The following is a 21,100-nucleotide window of genomic DNA, read 5'->3' on the forward strand; positions in this document are numbered from 1 at the left end:
CCAGTAATTGCACTACTGGATACTACCCAAGAGAATACAAAAACACGAATTCCACGGGACACACGCACTCCTGTGTTTATTGCAGCATTATTTCCAACAGCCAGCGCAAGCGTCCATTGACAGATGAGTGAACGAAGAAGAAGCCCTATATGGATGTATGTGTGTGTGTGTGTATATGTATATCCATACACACACACACACACACACACACACACACACACACACTGTAATATTACTCAATCATAAAACAATGAAATCTTGCCATTTGCAATCACCTGGATGGAGCCTGAGTGTAGTATGGTAAGCAAAGTCAGGGAAAGACAAATGCCATATGATTTTACTCATGTAGCACTTAAGAAACAACAAACGAGCAAAGGGAGGAAACAAAAGGGGAGACAAACCAAGAAATAGGCTCTTAACTGCAGAGAAGGAACGGATGGTTGCGGAGAGGAGGTGAGTGGTGGGAGGGATGAAAGAGATGATGGGGATGAAGGAGTGCCCTTGTCACGATGAGCACGGGGTGAGTATGGAGTTGGTGAATCACTATATTGTACAACTTAAACTAATATAACTCTGGATGTTGCTATTACTGGAATTAAAATAAAACTTAATGAGGAAACCAGAGGACAACTTTTAATGATACCAAGAAACTTCGTGGAATAAACAGATACTTGACCTTTCCCTTAACTTTTTAAAATTTTGTTTTTAAATGAATGAACATGTTTTTGTTGTATTTTTTTTGCTCTAAAGGCTTTCCGACACACCTGTTCCTGATGATTCATGGTCTACATCAGCTAGCCAAGACTTAGATTTTGGTACCAAGGTAAAGTACCCTCCTGTGAAACTCACTTTCCTGCTCTGAATTGAGTTTTCTCCCTTATTTACTCTGAAAATTTAAGAGGAGCCTGTGTATCATCATTTTATGTGTGTCATGGAAAGTTAGCAAGAACAAACCACTTTACAGATACATGACGCGTTGAATGTTTTGTTTTGTTTTGTTGTACTTTGGTAAATCCTACAGGTGGAGGCTGATGAAAGAATGGGCTGGAAAATATATAATGACCGTCAAATTATATTGGGAAAAGCTTTTCCATAATGGAGGCAATATGACATTGCTTAAGGATAAGGATTCTTACTGTGATAGTAACATGACTGATAATACTCATGCCTAAATGAAACCTGAGTGGGTCCAAGTATCTATTGTAGGTTGCCCCCCCCCCCCCGCCCCGGGCAAGTTTAATTTTGGTGAGATACAGGATTTTCCTTTGGCTCTATCCTTTGTTCTACATTTAGACTAAAATCATATTAGAAAATGTAGAAATTTAGGTGTTTACATTATTTCTCAACATTTACGTTACAAAAGTGTTCCCCTGTAGTTTTGAAATAACTCCATGAAGAGTAAGGTAAAATGGTGCATCTCCCCGAAGAATACGTATTTTGCTGAAAAGAGTAGCTCTATGAGCAGAGGCTCTTCATAGCCAAGTTGTCAAATTTCTAATTTCAGAAATCTTTCCTATTCTAGCTTTGAAAACTATCTCCTCCTAGTCCTTGTGTCAGATTCTAAAATTTAAAGTTTCAGACATGTGATATTTATTTCAGTATTCATTTCAAAGCCCCTAAATCTTGATAAGCTCCTGGAGGTTAGGAAACACACTTGTTTGACTCCTGGAGCTGCTAGAATAAAGTCTTGCTTGGAAGAAGCAATGTCATGGTTTTTGAATGTGAATAAATGAGTAGGGAAATGGAATTCCGTAGAATGGAGTTGGAAAAGTAACAAAATACGCATGATATATCACAATTAAATATGTGAATTTAAAAAGTCAGGCTTCAGTTTATATTCCGTTTTAGTGTTTAACATGTATACACGCAATGTATACACATTGAGGAAATCAGGAGTTACATAAGAAAGAAGGTTACAGTATATTTTTAGTATCCTCCCATTGTGAGCTTAGAATTGCAGAGAAAAAGTCCTCAGCCTTTGTTTGTTTAACCCCATCTGTGTCCCATTACATACATCCTTTGAAGGTTCCCATTTCTTCCTAGAATTCTCATTCCCAATTCTTTCTCCATAGTGAATGTTGACGTGTTAGGAACCTCTCTTTTTCTGTTCTTTTCTTAGTCTAGTAATAATTTCTAGCCCTTCGGAAGCGATAGATGCCAGGAATTGAACAATTTATTTATACTGAAAAAAATTAAATTCTTCATTACAGTATTTATAACCAGATAACTGTAGAGTGATAAGAGTCAGTATTATTAGAGATATACTGTGAATCAAAGCCTCTCTTTTACGTAAATATTGTATAGATAGATAGATAGATAGATATAGATATAGTTAGATAGATATAGAGATATATATAATATATGCATATATACACATATACATTTACACTTATACACACACACACACACACACATATATATATATATGCACATATATAGAGACATATATCTTTAAAAGGTTTAAAAGAGACTATTGTTCATAGTATACTCCCAATCCTACTTATGTACCTGTTGAAAAATGTATGTTGTTTCCACTTACCTTCCTTTGCTCACATTTTTCCTTTTCTTTTTTGTCTTAAGCTCGTGCTTGATTGATTGGTCACATGTTATTTTTTTTTTTTTCCTTTTTCCCTCTTCAACCCCCATGCTTTTTACGGTATTTTTAAAAAGTTTTTTAAAGTTTATTTATTTTTGAGACAGAGAGAGACACAGAGTGCAAGCGGGTTAGGGGCAGACACAGAATCCAAAGCAGGCTGCAGGCTCCGAGCTGTCAACACAGAGCTCAACGTGGGGCTGAAACCCACAAACCGTGAGATCATGACTCATGAGCTGAAGGTGGATGCTGAACTGACTGTGCCACATACGTGTTCCCCGCACCAGGCTCTTTTTTAATGGTTACCCTACCCTAATTTGTCCTTGTAGAAACTATTTCTTTAGTGTCTGTTCTTTTAGTACATCACTTTCTGTCAACTCCATTGTCAACATATTGGTTATGGAATTCTACTGTCTGTGTGTGGTTTCCATCCAGGACTCATTGCCCCACAAGGTTTATTATTCTTGTTTTTCTCTTTCTTGGAAGGAGCTGAGCTAAATGTTTTTGTAATGTTTGTATTTCTCTTGGGAAGGGAGGGAGAGAGAGAAAGAATGAGCAAGTGCTCGTTGCTGTGATCTGAAAATATGCAAGGTATGATCTCAGTCCTTTTATATTTGTGGAGGGCTGTTTTGTGACCCAGGATGTCACTTGGAGACATTGGAGAATGTTCTATGTGCACTTAAGAAGAATGTGCATTCTACTGCTGTTGGATGAAAAGATCTTAATATATCGGTGTTGATATCCATGTATATAAATGTATATATTAGGCCAATATATATCTATGTATATCTGAATACATCTGGTCCAATGACACATTGGATCTGTGTTTCCTTACTGATTTTCTGCCTTGACGACCCGCCTGTTGCCATGAGTGGAGTCTTAAAGTCGTCTACAATCATGGTATTTGTATGTATACACTTAATCATGTTTGTGATTAATCGATTCATATGTGTGGGCGTTTCACTCTGGGGCCATAAACATTTGCAATTGTTAGCTCCTCTTGATGGATAGACCCCTTAATTATGATCCAATGCCCTTCTGAATCTGTTACTACAGTCTCTGGTTTAAAATCTAGTCTTTCTGGTGGAAGTGTGGCGACTCCAGCTTTCTTTTGACTTCTGGTAGCATGATAGGTGGTTCCCCATAGCTTCACTTTGAATCTGGAAGTGTCCTGGGGTTTAACATCAGTGTCTTGCTGACAACATTTAGATGGATCTTGTTGTTTGGTTTTGTTTTGTGTTTTATCCATTCTGATTCCCGGTGTCTTTTGATTGGGGCATTGAGTCCATTCACACTCAGAGTGATTAGTTAAAGATATGGATTTAGTGTCATTGTGTTATCTGAAGGTTTCATGCTTTTGGTGAGGCCTCTGGTCCTTTGTAGTCTCTGCTGCTTTCCACTCACAGACTCGTCCCTTAGGATCTCCTGGGGGCTGGTTTCGTGGTCATGAACTCCATTAGGTTTTGTTTGTCTGGGAAAGCTTTTCTCTCTCTTTCTATTCTAAATGACAGCCTTGCTGGGGAAGGGATTCTTCACCGCATATGTTCCCATTCAGCACACTGACCGTTTGCTACCCCTCCCTTCTGCCCTGCCAAGTTTCTTTGGACAGGTCTGCTGCTACCCTTATGTGTCTTCCCTTGTCGAATAAGACCCGTTTGTCCCTAGCTGCTTTCAGAATCCTCTCCTTATCTTTGTAGTTTTCCAGTTTCGCTATGGCATGTCGTGGTGTTGACCTGGGTTTGTTGATTTAGAAAGGAATTCTCTGTGCCGCCAGGACTTGGATGACCATTTCCTTCCCCAGATGAGGGAAGCTCCCAGCTATACGTTGTTCAAACAAACCTTCTGCCCCTTTCTCTCACTCTTCTTCTTCTGGGACTCCTAGGATGTGGCTAATATTTCATCTCACCGAATCACGTAGGTCTCTAGTACCTGCCTCGTGATCTAGTCATTCCCTTCCTTTCCTTTCTCTGCTTCATCTTTGTCCACAATTGTATCTTCTGTTTCACCGATTCTGTCTGCTGCTTCTCCCATCCTTGCTGTCACTGCATCTAGTTTACTTTGTATCTCCTTTACACCATTTCATTTTCAGCATTCATCGTGACGATTCCTTAGGTCCTTGATCTCTGAAGCAGTAGATTGTCTGCTGTCTTCTATGCGTGGTTTCAAGCGCAACTATGCGTCTTATGAGTGTCATTCCTAAAATGTGCTCACACATATTGTTTCTGTCTCTTTTGAGCACTTCACTGGCTGTCCTTTCTTCCCGGAATTTTTTTTGAGCAGAATTCTTCGATTTCGTCGTTTTGGCTAGATTCCTGCCCTTTATGTGTTTGAATAGCTTGTTCTCTGTCCCACACCTGCGAGTACTACTATATTAAAAAGAGCTCCTATACTGTCCAGGGCCTGGCAGTTGAACAAATGTGTTTTGGAGTGTGTTGCGTGCACTCTTTCGGTGCGTCTTTGGCTGCTGTTCTCGCTACTTGGAGTGGCGGTTTGGGCCCTCCACCTGATGGGCTTTGATTTGTTTGTTGAAGTAATCCTGGAAACAAGGAGAAGAAGGTGGTGAAGAATCCTTAGCCCAAACAAAAAGAGAAATGACTGGAATGGAAAAAAAGACCAAGCAGTGACTCTAAGGAGCTATAGGGCTTACTCCAGAAAGAGAGGGAGGAAAATGAAGAAGGTGATCTAGAAAACTATAGAGAAAATGCGCAATCAAACAAAGAACCAGAACAGAAGAACAAAGTAAAAAATATATATCTGTATCTATATCTATATCTATATCTATATCTATATCTATATCTAGGTATATCTAAATATAGATATATAGGTATATATTAAGATAAATAGATATATGTAGATATATAATTGGCTTTGACCCACGTCAACTCGAGACTCCTAGGCTGTTTCCAAAGGGAGAAGAAGTAAGAGCAGAGTCGAAAGAGAAAAAAGGGAAAAGAGAAGAAAGGGAAAGCAAAGGAAAGAAAAGATGGGCGCCTGGGTGGCTCAGTAGCTGAAGCGTCTGACTCTTGAATTTGGCTCACGTCATGTTGTCGCTGTTGGTGGGTTCGAAACCCCCATCAGGTTCTGCAGTGAGAGCATGGATCCTGCTCGGATTCTCTCTCTCTCCCTCTCTCTGCATCTCTTCTGCTTGATCACTCACTCTCTCTCTCAAAATAGAGAAATAAACATTAAAAAAGAAAAGGAAAGACAAAAGAATAATAACTCAAATGAAAAGAAACAAACAAACAAAGAAACTAAGATAGAAAACCGGAGGAGAGTTGTCTATTGGTGCCTGGGACTGGTGGCTGTGCTGGTCCAGAGGAGGGGCTGTGTGGTCCCATCAGTGTCAGTCTCACTCCTACAGAGAAGCAGTTACGAGGCACAGAGAGCCAGGGTTCGGTGTAATGGGCCTGCCTCCACGGAGGCTCACTGTCCATTCCCTGAAGCCCCACGATGTTGGTCATGGGGAGAGAAATGGCGACACCCCAATCTCTCCTCCCCACACGAGGTGTCTCAAAACTCACTGTTTAGGCTGTCCTCACGGAATAGCCTGGGGAGCCGGCTTGCCTTGCTGCACAGTCCCCTGTGCCACCTGAGCACTGAGCTGGGATTCAAAACCCTGTAGGATCCCGCTTTGCTCGGACCTGGTAGTGGAGTTGCGCCACTCTGCCCAGTGGACAGAAGGCCTCTGGCTCGTGCCTGCATGGTCTTTTTCCCTTGGGCAGGCAATACCTCCCCTTTCCACCAAACTCAAGGTGTTCTCTCCCAGTGTAGCCCTGAGATTGCTACCAAGCCTAGGGGCGGCTCCCTCCCCACCAGGCATGGGAGGTGGTAGCTCTGGTCTAGAGAAAGTCTGGCAACCTTGAAAATCCTGTTTTTTAGCCTCTAAGGCTGTTTTGCAAAGTAGAAACTGGCCCTCTGGATCTCTCCTTGGTCTGTGGTCCGGACAGGCTTTCTCATATCCAAATGCACTTCCCACAGCCTCTCTCTCTACCTTCCTTTCGTTTCTCCACCAAAGGGCTTCCCCCACTCCATGCCTGTGCTGCCCATTTTATTTCTCCCAATTCGCATACACACCCTTCTGTCCCTCCAAGCTGTCACTTTGCACCTGTGGAGATTTTTCTGTCCCTCTGCCTCCTGTATTCCTGGTATTGCAAGTGTTGTGACCTCAATAGTGCTGTGTTTGAGGCACAAGGGAAATTCTGATCCCCTCCCCTGCCATCTTAACTCCTCCCTCCACCTTTTACTTTCCTTTTCGCAATTTCAAAGTTGGGTGCCTAATCGACTAAGTCACCCAGGCCCCCCAAGAATGCTTGTTTTCAATGGGAAGATGTTCGAAGGCCAATAAAATGGCCCTAGTGTCCAGAAAAGAATGGCAAAGTTAGAATGCGTTTTTGATTTTCTCATTTGGGGCTATAATAAGTTCCAGTAAACTCTTAGTGGAGACATCATATAGGTATACATTTGACCCTTGAACAAGATGGGTTTGGACTGTGGGAGTCCACATACATACAGATTTTTTTCAATAAATACACTACCATCCTGTAAACATATTTTCTCTTCCTTATGATTTTCTTTTTCGTCTTGTTTTTCTTTTTTTTAATTATTTATTTTGTGAGAGAGAGAGAAGACAGAGCACGTGAGTAGGGAAGCGGGGGCAGAGAGAGAATCTTCATCAGGCTCCACACTGCCAGCGTTGAACTCAGGTCATGACCTGAGCCTGACCCTGAACTGACAGTGCCAGCCAGCACCCCTTTTTTTACGATTTTCTTAGTAACCTTTTCTTTAGTTTATAGTGTAAGAATACAGTATGTAATACATATAACAGGGAAAACATGCATTAATCGACTGTGTCTATTGTTGGTAAGCTCAGCGTTCCGTTATCCTAACCCTGACTTTCCATGCTCAGTTTACAGAGTCAATGGCCAAATGAGGCCGAAAAGGTAGATGAGACCTAGAGAGCATATACAAGCGCTTCTGCTTTAATGTTCTGGTTTTCAATACATATATACTTTTTTGATTTTTAAGTGTTATTGCTTTTAAAGTAGGAAATTCAGTAGTAATTTTGGGTTTTTTTGATTTGGTTTTGAGGTTTCAAAAGATATTTGTGGATTTTCGAGTGCATGGCCATCAGAGCCCGTAACCCTTGCTTTGTTCAAGGGTCAACAGTATAGTGATTTGGTACTTTTGAGATCTACTCAGTGAGATTAGTGTAAATGTTTTGACCTTAATTAATTGGTCCTTGTATACTGAGTACGTACCAAGCAGTTAGCTACTGAGTGTACAAGGGGAGGGTTTAGGTTGTTGTGGTCAGAGCAGAAAAGTAAGTCGACAGCAATCCATTATAAGTGACTATAAAGGCTTCATCGATAGGAAATGGACAATGTTAGTTGAGAGAACATTGGGGGCATTTGCAGTGAGGATGACGATGAGAGTGGGAGTGGGAATTTTGGTAGTCAGAAAAGATCTGAGGGTGGCAAAAGGTGCCAAGTGAAAGATGAGAAGGACCAGTCGTGTAGACCGTGGCGAGGGACATTCTGGACGGAGAGGACCACGGATCATCATTTTACTCCAATGTCTTAGAGTGACCAAGAAGTAGGAAGACCCACTCCACCATCATAATCATTATTATTGTTGTGTGTAAAAACGAAAAGGTGCATAGTGAAATGAGTGCTTGGCACATTTTAGGTGACTAAGACATAAATGTTCTTATACTTGCCGTTTGAATGCTTACTACACATTCTGAAGAGTTCCATACCTATATCTACATATTTTTTTGCTACTAGTTCACCATGATTTTAAGAAAAGTTTTTCTTACTACTTTGCCATTCGATCCAACCCTTCTTTCGTCCAGAAAAAGGTCAAGCCTTTGTTTACCTAAACGAAGCAGCAGCTACAACAGTGTTTTGTTGATACTCAACATGATATACTCCAAAGTTTCTGATCATGTGAGGTATGAATTGACACTGAAACAAATGTCTGCCATTTTATTAGAAGTAGTTTTCATTTATAGCAAGTACACTTTTAAAGAATTTGTTTCAAAACTTATTTCAAATGTCCTTTTATTTTGGTCAGGAATGCAAAGGAAGGTGTTTTGTTAGTTCCTTTTTGAAATCTGCATACAAGTCAGGCTTCTGCCTTTGAAAGTACTTATTCTGGCCTTCCGTGATCAGTTTAGAGAGTCCATAGCCAAATGAAGATTCAATGGTACGCTGAATCAAGAGAGCGTATATGAGGTTTGGTATTTAAAGGTTTTGGTGTTCAATACGTTTTTCTTATTTGTAAGTCTGATTGTTATTTAAGTCATAAATTCAGATATTTTCTTGGAAAAGGCTTATGCAGTCTTCACGCAACTCATTACTGATGCTACTTTTAACAGAGTATGTCTGAGAAGCCCAACAAATATGTTCCTCATTTCTCTGGAGCTGTGGATCAGAAAGGGCAAAGTATATTAAATGGACAAGTAGAAGGTAAGAACTGTATTTTATGCAAAGGTCATTTGACAGAATGTTGATTTAAAACAGGAATACTGATATATTCTAATATGTAAAGAAAACGTCCTGTTAAGTGCATAGGAAAGAGAAAGAGATGTGAAAAGGAGATAAGTTGCATATCGTATGTGGTGCCAGCAACAGATTAAATTGAGAGTGCCACCAAAGGAGCTAAATGACTAGTTCCCTTTCAAGATACTGGAAGGCCTAAGGAGCCTCAGGAAAGAAGAGAAGAGCCAAAGAGGGAATGATGTGAATGGCCGAGACTACAGGGAGTAAATGAAGGAAAGTAAGCCGGTGTGTATTGTGTTTCTACTGGAAGGTGGTAAAATACACTAGTACTTTAGAGGGAAGAGCAGACGATTTGAAATGCAGCAACACTATCAGGTGAGCTTCTCGTACCAGAATTTGTCAGAGTCGTATCCCCAAGTGTTCCCACTCTTACTGTTATCCTCACTGTTGGCAAGACATTAAGGACTGACCTAGCTGATGATGCAGAGATATGTCCTAACTACCATGGATGAACATAAGCATTTGTAGTCAGCGATAAATGTATATACGTTAATGCCATATAAAATGGGGGTACTTCATACGGTAGAATCAATTAGGGCAAAATAAGAGAATTGGAAGGAGGGTCAGATAGGGAGACATCAAGATAACTCATCTGACATTTTGGATGCCGTATTTGTGACTTTTGATTATTTTGGCAATAACTGCCTTTAATAGGTGAACTATATTTTTAATGTTCTAGGAAAATAAGGAAAAGAAACAAAAAAACACTATAATCAGTAGTATGCTTTCATATTCTGTCTGATAGTTCTGATTGTTGTAGAATGATCCCTGGTACTTCTTTGATTCCTACCTGCCAGAAAAATGGACTAAGTCCTAGTTAGTTGGAGAAAATTAACTGATTTTTCATATTTCAGAGAACTTTTATATGGTAGAACATAGGGGCAATCACCAGGGTTCGCTCTCTCTCTCTCTCTCTCTCTCTGTCTATTTTTTTTTTTTTTCGGAGTAAAATAAGATTGTTGCTTGTTTCACAATTTCTGACATCATGATTTCATCTATTCCTTTTAAACCTTTCTTCAAATGGATCTATAGGGATGTAGGAATTTTCAAGGCCAATACAAAGAAAAGAGATTCCAGGAAAGGTATTCTGTGACATGACCTTCTGACTGTAACCACGTGTAAGACATCAACCCAAATAATAAAATTTCATATAATGCAGTTGTGTTAGAGGCATCCCAATGACACCCAGATTTGATTATTCACTAGAAGAGCTCACAGGACTCAGCATATAGTTGTAGCCATGCATGTGGATTGGTATGGGGACAGGCAAGTAAGGCCAATCAGCACCGAGCAATGGTGCATGGGGTGAAGGCCAGAGGAAACCAAGCGCAGGCTTCCAGGAATCCTTTCTCTATGGAGTTAGCAGGATGTGCTAAATTCCTCCAGCATGAAATTAGGACAGCACAAGTGAAATGTTGCCTGCCAGTACGAGGCTTATGGATACTCAGTGCCCGAGGTTTTCATCAAATGCTAACCACATAGGCATCTTCTCCTTAGCATGTCCCAAAATTCCAGGTTTCCACCAAGGAAATCAAGTGTACAGCCTTAAGCACATTGATTGTACCAGCACTTAGGCACAGTGAACCACTCTTAAGCAGCTAGGGAATGGTGGGAACCCTCCTTAAATCCAAGATCCCAGGGAACCACCAAGGGCCAGTCATTCAAGTAGGATGTTCTGAGGGTAGCCATCTTTGGCCTGCTGGATGAAATCTGTTCTGCATAGGAATTATAGCCCTGACGTCATTTTTGGTGGTGTCTTCAAATTTTATTTTACTAGCAAGTAACATGATGGTTACCATGGTACTGCTTTCAGTTTCATCATCCATATGAAGTGGGTATTTGTACAAAAATTACTAGGGAGGGCCATATTAGGTCATTATAATCTTTTTTTATGGGATTAACCTTTCATTATGATTCTTAGGTATGATCAACATGATGATTTTTGATTTAAAATGAGAATGAAAATCTCTTAATTATATGGAAAACCCAGGTGTGATTCCTATGGTGCTGAACCCCTGTTTATAGGTATAAGATTTTGGGTCATATTCATCAATTGTTTTCTTGCCTACGTATACAAATAACTGTTGTATTTTTGTGTTTTGTTTATGTATTTTCATATACTTCCAAATGGGAGACAGTACCCCTTTTGTGTTACTTTGATCTCTATTTTAATGTTCAAGAGGACTGTATCGTGAGTTAGTATATGCTAAGAGTAGCTACAATGGATACCATATTTTGTTGCTTTTGTTGTTTCATACATTTAATAAGCCTGATTTTTTCATCAGTTTTAAGTTCACAGCAAAATATAATAGGAAGTACAGAGAGTCTGCATATACCATACCATGCTCCCGTACACGCCTAGCCTCCCCTGTTGTTAACATCTTGCACGACAGTGGTCCGTTTTTAGTAGGATTATTTTTTTTCAGTTCCTTGGTTTAGTTTTGAGCGAGAGAGCATGCATGCGTGTGAGCAGCCAAGGGGCAGAGGGAGAGGGGGGAAAAAATCCTGTGCTGTCAGCACAGAGCCTGATGCAGGACTTGATCCCATGAACGGTGAGATCATGACCTGAGCTCACATCCAGAGTTGGACGCTGAACCAACTGAGCCACCCAGGCACCCTGACAACAGTGGTGCATTTTCTATGGACACGGACTCTTCATTTTGAGACCAAGTCTCTAATTTGCATTAACGTTCAGCCTTGGTGTTATACATTCTATGAGTTTTAACAAATGTGTAATGATGTGAGTCCACCTTTGTGGTATCGTGTGAAAGAGTTCCACTGCCTTAAAAGTCCTCTGTGCTGTGCCCGTTTCTCCCTACATTGACCCCAACCCTTAGCTCCATAGCCTTGCTCTTTCCAGGTGTCATATAGTTAGAATCATAGAGTGGATGTCTTTGAATGTTTAGAAAGTGAAAATATCCTGGTAATTGAATGTAGGCGTTCAAGATATTCTTTGCCCTTTGTTTTGTTTAGTTGCTCATCAGTAGAGGATCTGATGACCTCTGCCTTCCATGAAAAAAAGTATGATTTCTCTAGATGTGTGTCACCTAATGGGGAGGGTTGAGAAAAATGACATCATGAACCACTACACAGCACTCACATTGGGATCCTCCTCCTCTGTGATGTGCGGTGGGTCTAGATAGACTCTCTAGCAATGGAAGGAGACAGTCTCCAGAGGTTAGAACTTTATCAAACTGGAATGCCAAATCTTTCCTTGTTACCTTGCCATTGGAAATAAGGCCACGGAGCGTCTGCTTGCTATGGTTTGGCCATGCTGCAAAGTACAGTAGCTATAGAGCACACTTTGTGAGGGGGTGTTTCCTCCTAAAACTGAAGAGTGTCTGCTGAAGAGCTGGGGAAGTTCTGCCGTGTTACAGCAAACTAAAGGTACTCTCTTTCAACTCCTCTAGTAGTGGAAGTCCAGAAAAATCATGCTAGTTTCAGTCTGACATTGTCAGCTCATGATAATCATTCTCCTAACGATACCAGTTTCCTCCAGTGCCATAGAGTCGGTCAGTGATGGCCATTGTAAACATCAGTTCACCTGTAGCTGTCAAATTCTGATAAAACCCATTCTTGCTTTTGGTCAATATAGAGGAGAAAGTAAGATTTCTTAGTGCTTTAAGCCTACGAATGGTATAATTACCATTCAGTGTAGTGTGGTTTCCAGCTGTGGTCCCAAAGCAATACTTTTTAACAAATCATAAGCCGTACACTTGTAATTTCCTCTATTTTTCGATTGTTGATTTAACATGTATTTTGCTTTCTTCTTTAGGATCAGATGAGAAGGCTGAGGGAGACTCTGTAACCAGGTAGGATTTTTATGGATTTGTAAAAATGACATTTGCTGGGGTACCCGGGTGGCTCAGTCGGTTAAGGGTGTGACTCTTGATTTCAACTCAGGTTTGTGAGTTCAAGCCCCACGTCGGGTTTTGCGCTGACAGCCTCCTTGGGACATCTTTCCCGATTTCTGTGTGCACTCACTCTCAAAGTATAAAGGAATGAAATGAAATGAAACGGATAATGAAAGGAAAGGAAAGGGAATGAATGAATTGAAAATTATGTGTCTCCTAAGGGAACGCAGAGAACAAAAGCAGTTGTTGCGTGTTCTACCCTGGACTAGACACTATATCCTATGGGTAACATCTGTTCAGTTATATAGTCATTGTATAGCTTTGCAAAGTAGCTGTGTTATTGTAGCCTACTTTTTATTACTTTCGCAACTATGGTTCAGGGAGGTTGAAGACTCGACCATGATTCCATAGTTAATGGGTAGCTGTTGGGCTTTGCCCATCAGCCCGTGAAGCTTCCACATCCATTCTCTGGTTCCTCAGCAGCACTGAGATGAAGATACAGATCCTAGGGCAGATCAACTCAGAATGTCAAAGGTAATGGTGTCGGAACCCGAATTGAGGGTTTTCTTGAGAACCCAGATTAGTCCAAGCATTGGGCCTCATATATTTGACCACTAGTGCTAACAAAAGTCATTAGTGCAGTGGTAACTAGTCCCTTGTTTTTACCGTCCGAGATTTTAGGGTGGATGCCAGCTATGGCCATGGTGTCAAGGCTTTTACATAATAAGCAAGATGTCGTCAGGCAGCTCCTTAGATGTAGTGGTATCCCCTCTTCTTGAGACAAATGAGTTTTCTGTAAGGGAAGGATATCTAGTTGTAGACTATGTTACATTAATTAAATTCAGCCTCTATTTCGAGGATATTGCTATATGATTCTCTGTTGCCTAAGTTCCCCGGCTGGTTTCCCTTTGGGCTAGTACCCTTGTCTAGTTCTAGGAAGCTTTTTGGGTTTTTTTGGAGTTTTTTTTCCCCCCATGACTTTTTTGTACTGTGTTTTTGCCTTTTGACTTTCTTCTCTGGTTTCCTTGGTATTTCTTTCTTTTTTTTTTTTTTTTCCAATAATTTTCCCACTTCTGCCAGCTAAGGATTCTCCATTTTTCCAGAGGCCAAATCAAAAGCACTGAGAGTCTCAAGATTTAGGGAACCTCAGAGGTTAATTCCTCGAAACACCCTCTGGTACGTCAACCTATGTTTCACCTCCTTGCCCAATGGTTGTTTCCCTGGAGAATTTGAAACTCAAAAGAGATTGAAGTGACCTATTTGGATATGATAAGTGACAGAAATGAGATTTAAATTCTGGTTTTCTTTCTTTCTTTCCTTTCTTCCTTCTTTTTTGTCTTCATCTTGGAGGCAACTGTTTTAATAATAGAAAGCTGGGGAGTGGGTCTAATGAATACAATGAAGGAGGGTAAGAATCGAATTAGCAGAGGAGACCAGGTTTCAAGGAGAACAACACTGAGTTGGTTAGGAATCAGAGATTGAGAAAAGATGTCAGAATATGGGGGTTTATGCCAAGTGAGATAAAGGTGAATGACAGGAATGAAGGACCCAGGATTCGGGGAGTTGTTTAGAAAGGCATATTCAAATAGAGTGTTCAAGAGGGTCGTGACCAGGTTTCTGCTTTTGTGTGTGTTGGTTTCATTGAGGATGCGAGCATACCTCAGATTTTCTGATGAGAGAGATTAAAAATCATTTGAGCTGCTGGGAAGAGTCTGTTTACAGCAAATAGAAATAAGATATCCCCTACTTCCACCCCAACTGAGGGAGGATGGCTTAGATCCTCTCAAGGAATTGGGGGTGGGTGGTGGAGATTCCGAACATCAGAGATGTATGGCCCAAGGCAAGCTGTCTCCTCACTCCACCTCTTTTCCTAAATCTGTGATGCCCTTCCCATGTACTTGTAGGGCTGGGCAGGGGTAGGACTGACTTGTCAAATCAGTAAGGGAGCTTCATCTGGATCGGTGATAACATGCCTATGTTGAGGTGACTGTGTGGATGACTGAGACTCCCAATTCGCTTGTTCTCCAGGAGCAGGACATGGCTCCTACCCTAGGTCACTTGAGCCAATCCTTGTTGTAGGAGTGTATGGCTTCATAGGCTAAAGATTGAAAGGGTGGGGAATGCCACAGAACCGTGCCGAAGAGTGATGTAGGAGTGATGTAGGGAGCTCATAGGGAAGAAAATATTCAGACAGTGTATAGAGAAATAGAGGCACAACGACCAGGACCATTTTGATCGCAGTCTCCCTCCTTGGGTAGCTGAATGCCCCTGAAGGCTTGGAATGTCTTGCTAGTTATTATGGACCTAAATAAGGCAAGACCAGTGTGGGAACAAAGTTGGCCTTGGGAACTCTGAATCTTTCAACCTCTAGTTAGTCCTACCACTCATAACATAGAAACCTAAACTTTGATATGTTTCCTTAAACGGAGATCTACCTGACACACAAGGTAATATGTGATGCAACAACTCTAGATGTTTCACCCTGATCGCCATAAGCGTAGCTCCCATCTGTTAATGTATGATGCTATTACGATACCACTGACTAGATTCCCTATGCTGTACCTTTGAGCCTTGTGATTTATTCATTCTATAACTGGAACCCTGAACTTCCCTCTCCCCTTCACCCATTTTGTCCATCCCCCCACCTCCCCTCCCTTCTGGCAAGAGTCAAATCTCTGCATGTATGGGTCTGTTTCTGCTTTTGCTCTGTTTGTTCATTTATTCCCCCTTTTAGATTCTACACAGAAGTGAAATCATATAGGATTTGTCTTTTTCTGTCTGACTTATTTCACTTAGCCTCAAACCATCTAGGTATATCCATCATGTTGCTGATGGCAAGATCTCATTCTCTTTTATAGTGGCGTAATATTCCATTGTGTGTGTGTGTGTGTGTGTGTGTGTGTGTGTGCGTGTGTGTGTGTATGTGCTTGTGTGTGTGTGGTCTCTTCATGTATTGGTGGACACTTGGATTGCTTCCATATCTTGTCTATTGTAAACAATGCTATAATAAAGATAGGGGTGCATATATCTTTTCAAATTAGTATTTCCTATTCCCTTGGGTAAATAAATACCCAGTAGTGGAATCACTGGATCCTATGGTATCTGTGTTTTTAATTTGTTGAGGCCCCTCCATACTGGCTTTCACCGTGGCGATACCAATTTACATCCCATGACCGGTACACAAGGGTTGTTTTTTCTCCACACCCTGAGCAACCCTTGTTGTTTCCTGTGTGTTGAAACTGAGCCATTCTGACAGATGTGAGGTGAGAAGTCATTGTGGTAACGTTTATACATTTAATTTTGAACCATTTCAGAGCATTCCCTGCCTGTCACATTTGGTTATGGAAACTCAGACTGGGTCTTTCCTGGAGATTTCACAGGTTAGCAGAGGTGGAGGCAAAATAGAGAACTGAAAGCTTTTTTAAAACAGGGTCCAAATTGTGAAAGACCTGTACTCTGGAAACCGTAAAACACTGATGAAAGAAATTGAAGGTGACGGAAAGAAAGAGAAAGACATCCGATGCTCACAGATGGGAAGAATACATATTTTTAAAGTGTCTACACTACCCAAAGCCATCTACAGATGTCATGCAATCCCTGTCAACATACCAACAGCATTTGTCACAGAGCTAGACAAACAATCCTAAACGTTGTATAGAACCACAAAAGACCTTGAATGGCCAAAGCAGTATTGCAAAAGAGGAAAACTGGAGGTATTGCAATCTCAGCTTTCAAGTTGTATTCCAAAGCTGTAGTAATCCAAACAGTATGGTGGGTACTGGCGTACAAAATAGCCTCCTAGCTCAGTGGACTAGAACCGCAAACCCAGACATAAATCCACCAGTGTATGGTCAGTTCATCTTCCACAAACAGGAAAGACTATCCAGTGGGGAAAAGGCAGTCTCTTCACCAAATGGTGTTGGGTAAATCGGACAAGCCACATTCCAAAGAATGAACCTGAGCCAATTTCTGTACCATACACACAAATAACCTCAAAATGAATTACAGACCTACGTGTGAGACTTGAAACCATAAAAAAAAAAAAAATCCTTGAAGAGAGCACAGGCCGTCATTTCTCTGACTTTGGCTGTAGCAACATTTTACTAGTTATTTCTCCTGAGCCAAGGGAAATAAAGCAAGAATAAACTATGGGGACTACATTAACCTACAAAGCTTTTGCACAGTGAAGGAAACCATCAAAACTAAAAGGCATCCTCTGGGATGGGAGAACAAATTTGGAAATGTTTTGCAAATCCAGTAAAGGGTTAGTATCCAGAAACGATAAAAAATTGATACGAGTAAGTATCCTCCCCTCCAAAAAAGCCCAGTTTAAAAATGAGCAGAAGACATAACCAGACATTTTTCCAAAGACAATATACATTTGGTCAACAGACACATGAAAAACTCCCCAAAAGAACAACGAGATATCACATCACACCTGTCAGAATGACTACACTCCAAGACACAAGAAGCAAGTGTTGCGAGGATGTGGAGACAAAGGAAACCTCTTGCACTGTTGGTGAAAATGCAAATGCGGCCCCTGTGGAAAACAGTATGGAGGTTTCTCAAAAAATTAATAACAGAACTCTCCTATGATCCAGTAACTACTGGATACTACCCAAGATAATACAAAAACACAAATTCCATGGGACACATGCACCTCTGTGTTTATTGCAGCATTATTTCCAATAGCCAGTGCAAGCGTCCATGGACAAATGAGTGAATGAAGGAGAAGTCCTATATGTATGTATATGTGTGGATATGTATACACACACACACACACACACACACACACACACAGTGGAATATTACTCAACCATGAAACAATGAAATCTTGCCATTTCAAGCCCTGGATGGAGACTGAGAGTAGTATGTTAAGGAAAATCAGGGAAAGACAAATACCATGTGATGCTAATCATGAGCACTTAAGAAACAAGAAATGAGCAAAGGGAGAAAAAAAAGGGAGAGACAAATCAAGAAATAGGCTCTTAACTGCCGAGAACAAACAGATGGTTCCCAGAGAGGAGGTTAGTGGTGTAACGGCTGAAAGAGGTGATGGGGATGAAAGAGTGCCCTTGTCATGATGAGCACGGGGTGAGTATGGAGTTGGTGAATCACTATATTAATAAACTAATATAACACTTGATGCTATTATTACTGGAATTAAAATAAAACTTAATGAAAAAACCAGAGGCCAACTTTTAATGATACCAAGAATCGTGGTTTAATACACAGATAGGTGACCTTTCACTTAACTTTTTAAATTTTCTTTTAAAATAAATGAACATGTTTTTGTTGTATATTTTTGCTCTAAAGGCTTTCTGACAAACCTGGTCCTGATGATTCATGGCCTACATCATCTAGCCAAGTCTTACATTTTGGTACCAAGGTAAAGTACTCTCCTGGGAAACTCACTTTCCTGCTCTGAATTGAGTTTTCTCCCTTATTTACTCTGACAATTTAAGAGGAGCCTGTGTATCATCATTTTATGTGTGTCATGGAAAGTTAGCAAGAAAAAAACCACTTTACAGATACATGATGCGTTGAATGTTTTGCTGTGTTTTCTTTTCTTTTGTTGTACTTTGGTAAATCCTACAGGTGGAGGCTGATAAAAGAATGGGCTGGAAAATATATAATGACCATCAAATTATATTAGGAAAAGCTTTCCCATACTGGAGGAAATGTGACATTTGGTTAAGGATAAGGATTCTTACTGTGATAGTAACATGACTGATAATACTCATGCCTAAATGAAACCTGATTGGGTCCAAGTATCTATTGTAGGTTGCCCCCTGCCCCAGGGAAGTTTAATTTTGGTGAGATACAGGATTTTCCTTTGGCTCTATCCTTTGTTCTACATTTAGACTAAAATCATATTAGAAAATGTAGAAATTTAGGTGTTTACATTATTTCTCAACATTTACGTTACAAAAGTGTTCCCCTGTAGTTTTGAAATAACTCCATGAAGAGTAAGGTAAAATGGTGCATCTCCCCGAAGAATACGTATTTTGCTGAAAAGAGTAGCTCTATGAGCAGAGGCTCTTCATAGCCAAGTTGTCAAATTTCTAATTTCAGAAATCTTTCATACTGTAGCTTTGAAAACTATCTCCTCCTAGTCCTTGTGTCAGATTCTAAAATTTAAAGTTTCAGACATCTGATACTTATTTAAATATTCATTTCAAAGCCCCTAAATCATAAGCTACTGCAGGTTAGGAAACACAGTTGTTTGACTCCTGGAGCTCCTAGAATAAAGTCTTGCTTGGAAGAAACAATGTCATAGTTTTTGAATGTGAATAAATGAGTAGGGAAATGGAATTCCGTAGAATGGAGTTGGAAAAGTAACAAAATGCGCCTGATATATCACAATTAAATATGTGAATTTAAAAAGTCAGGCTTCAGTTTATATTCCGTTTTAGTGTTTAACATGTATACACGCAAATGAATTCTATTGAGGAAATCAGGAGTTACATAAGAAAGAAGGTTACAGTATATTTTTAGTATCCTCCCATTGTGAGCTTAGAATTGCAGAGAAAAAGTCCTCAGCCTTTGTTTGTTTAACCCCATCTGTGTCCCATTACATACACCCTTTGAAGGTTCCCATTTCTTCCTAGAATTCTCATTCCCAATTCTTTCTCCATAGTGAAAGTTGATGTGTTAGGAACCTCTCTTTTTCTGTTCTTTTGTTAGTCTAGTAATAATTTATAGCTTTTAGGAAGTGATAGATGCCACTAATTGAACAATTTATTTTATACTGAAAAAAATTAAATTCTTTATTACAGTACTTATAACCAGATAACTGTAGTGTGGTAAAAGTCCGTATTATTAGGGATATACTGTGAATCAAAGCCTCTGTTTTACGTATAGGTTATATATATATATATATATATATATATATATATATATATATATCTTTCAAAGGTTTAAAAGAGACTATTGTTCATACTATATTCCCAATCCTACTTATGTACCTGTTGAAAAATGTATGTTGTTTCCACTTATCTTATTTTTCTTACATTTCTGCTTTTCTTCCTTGTCTTAAGCTCATGCTTCATTGGTTGGTCATGTCTCATTTTTTTTTTCCTTTTTTCCTCTTCTCCCCCCATGCTTTTAAAGATATTTTTGATGTTTTTGAGTTTATTTATTTTGGAGCGCACGAGAGAGACAGAGTGCAAGCGGGGTAGGGTCAGAGACAGAGGGAGACACAGAATCCAAAGCAGGCTCCAGGCTCCGAGCTGTCAACACAGAGCTCAATGTGGGGCTGAAACCCACAAACTGTGAGACCATGACTCATGAGCTGAAGTTGGACGCTGCACTGACTGAGCCACCTACGTGTTCCCACCACCATGCTCTTTTTTAATGGTTTACCCCTACCCTAATATTTCCTTGCAGAAAACATTTGTTTAGTGTCTGTTCTTTTAGTACATCACTTTCTGTCAACTCCATTGTCAACATATTGGTTATGGAATTCTACTGTCTGTGTGTGGTTTTCATCCATGAATCATTGCCCCACAAGGTTTATTATTCTTTTTTCTCTTTCTTGGAAGGAGCTGAGCAAAATATTTTTATAGTGTTTGTATTTCTCTTGGAAAGGGAGGGAGAGAGAGAGAGAATGAGCAAGCGCTAGTAGGGAGGGGCAGACAGAGAGGAAAGGAGGGAATTTCAAGCAGGTTCCTCGCTGTCAGCACAGAGCCCGATGTGTGGGTTGAACCCCACTAACCGTGAGTTCATGACCTGAGCTGACATGAAAAGTTGGTCACTTAACTGAGTGAGCCACCCAGGCGTCCCAGAAGGAACTACATTTAAATAGTCATATTTGTCTTTAGTGTTTTGAGAAACAGAAGCCACTTAAACTGTTTGCAATTCCAACTTACCGACATAAGATACTACTGAAGAGTACGTTTGTATATTTTCTCTTACAAGAGATAGTTCATGCCAGTCTAAATCATGCAAACACTTCACAAGATAACATATTTAAATTTCTTAGTGTTAGTTTTTTCAACATGCTTTCAATTACCTAGGGTTCATTGTTTATCTGAGGTTACTTTGGTAAAGTATTTACCCGATATTAATCAGTTACAGGTACGGCGAATAAC

At 40.2% G+C, this 21,100-nt stretch overlaps 1 protein-coding gene across 5 annotated transcripts in view; it reads left to right on the forward strand.

The window, feature by feature from the left end:
* LOC128778199 (ankyrin repeat domain-containing protein 26-like) overlaps positions 1-21,100 on the forward strand; it is a 184,635-nt gene that overhangs the window by 26,699 nt on the left and 136,836 nt on the right. For all 5 annotated transcript variants that reach the window (XR_008423629.1, XM_053906783.1, XM_053906733.1 and 2 more), the window contains exon 7: positions 18,324-18,396. Coding sequence is in view for 4 of the 5 variants with exons in the window: in XM_053906783.1 (XP_053762758.1) it covers positions 18,324-18,396 (73 nt within the window). In the remaining variant the exon portion in view is untranslated. The remainder of the gene's footprint in view (positions 1-18,323; positions 18,397-21,100) is intronic.

This window comes from Panthera pardus, unplaced genomic scaffold (genome assembly GCF_024362965.1).
Source record: "Panthera pardus isolate Hobbes unplaced genomic scaffold, ASM2436296v1 HiC_scaffold_1, whole genome shotgun sequence".
NCBI lineage: Eukaryota > Metazoa > Chordata > Mammalia > Carnivora > Felidae > Panthera > Panthera pardus.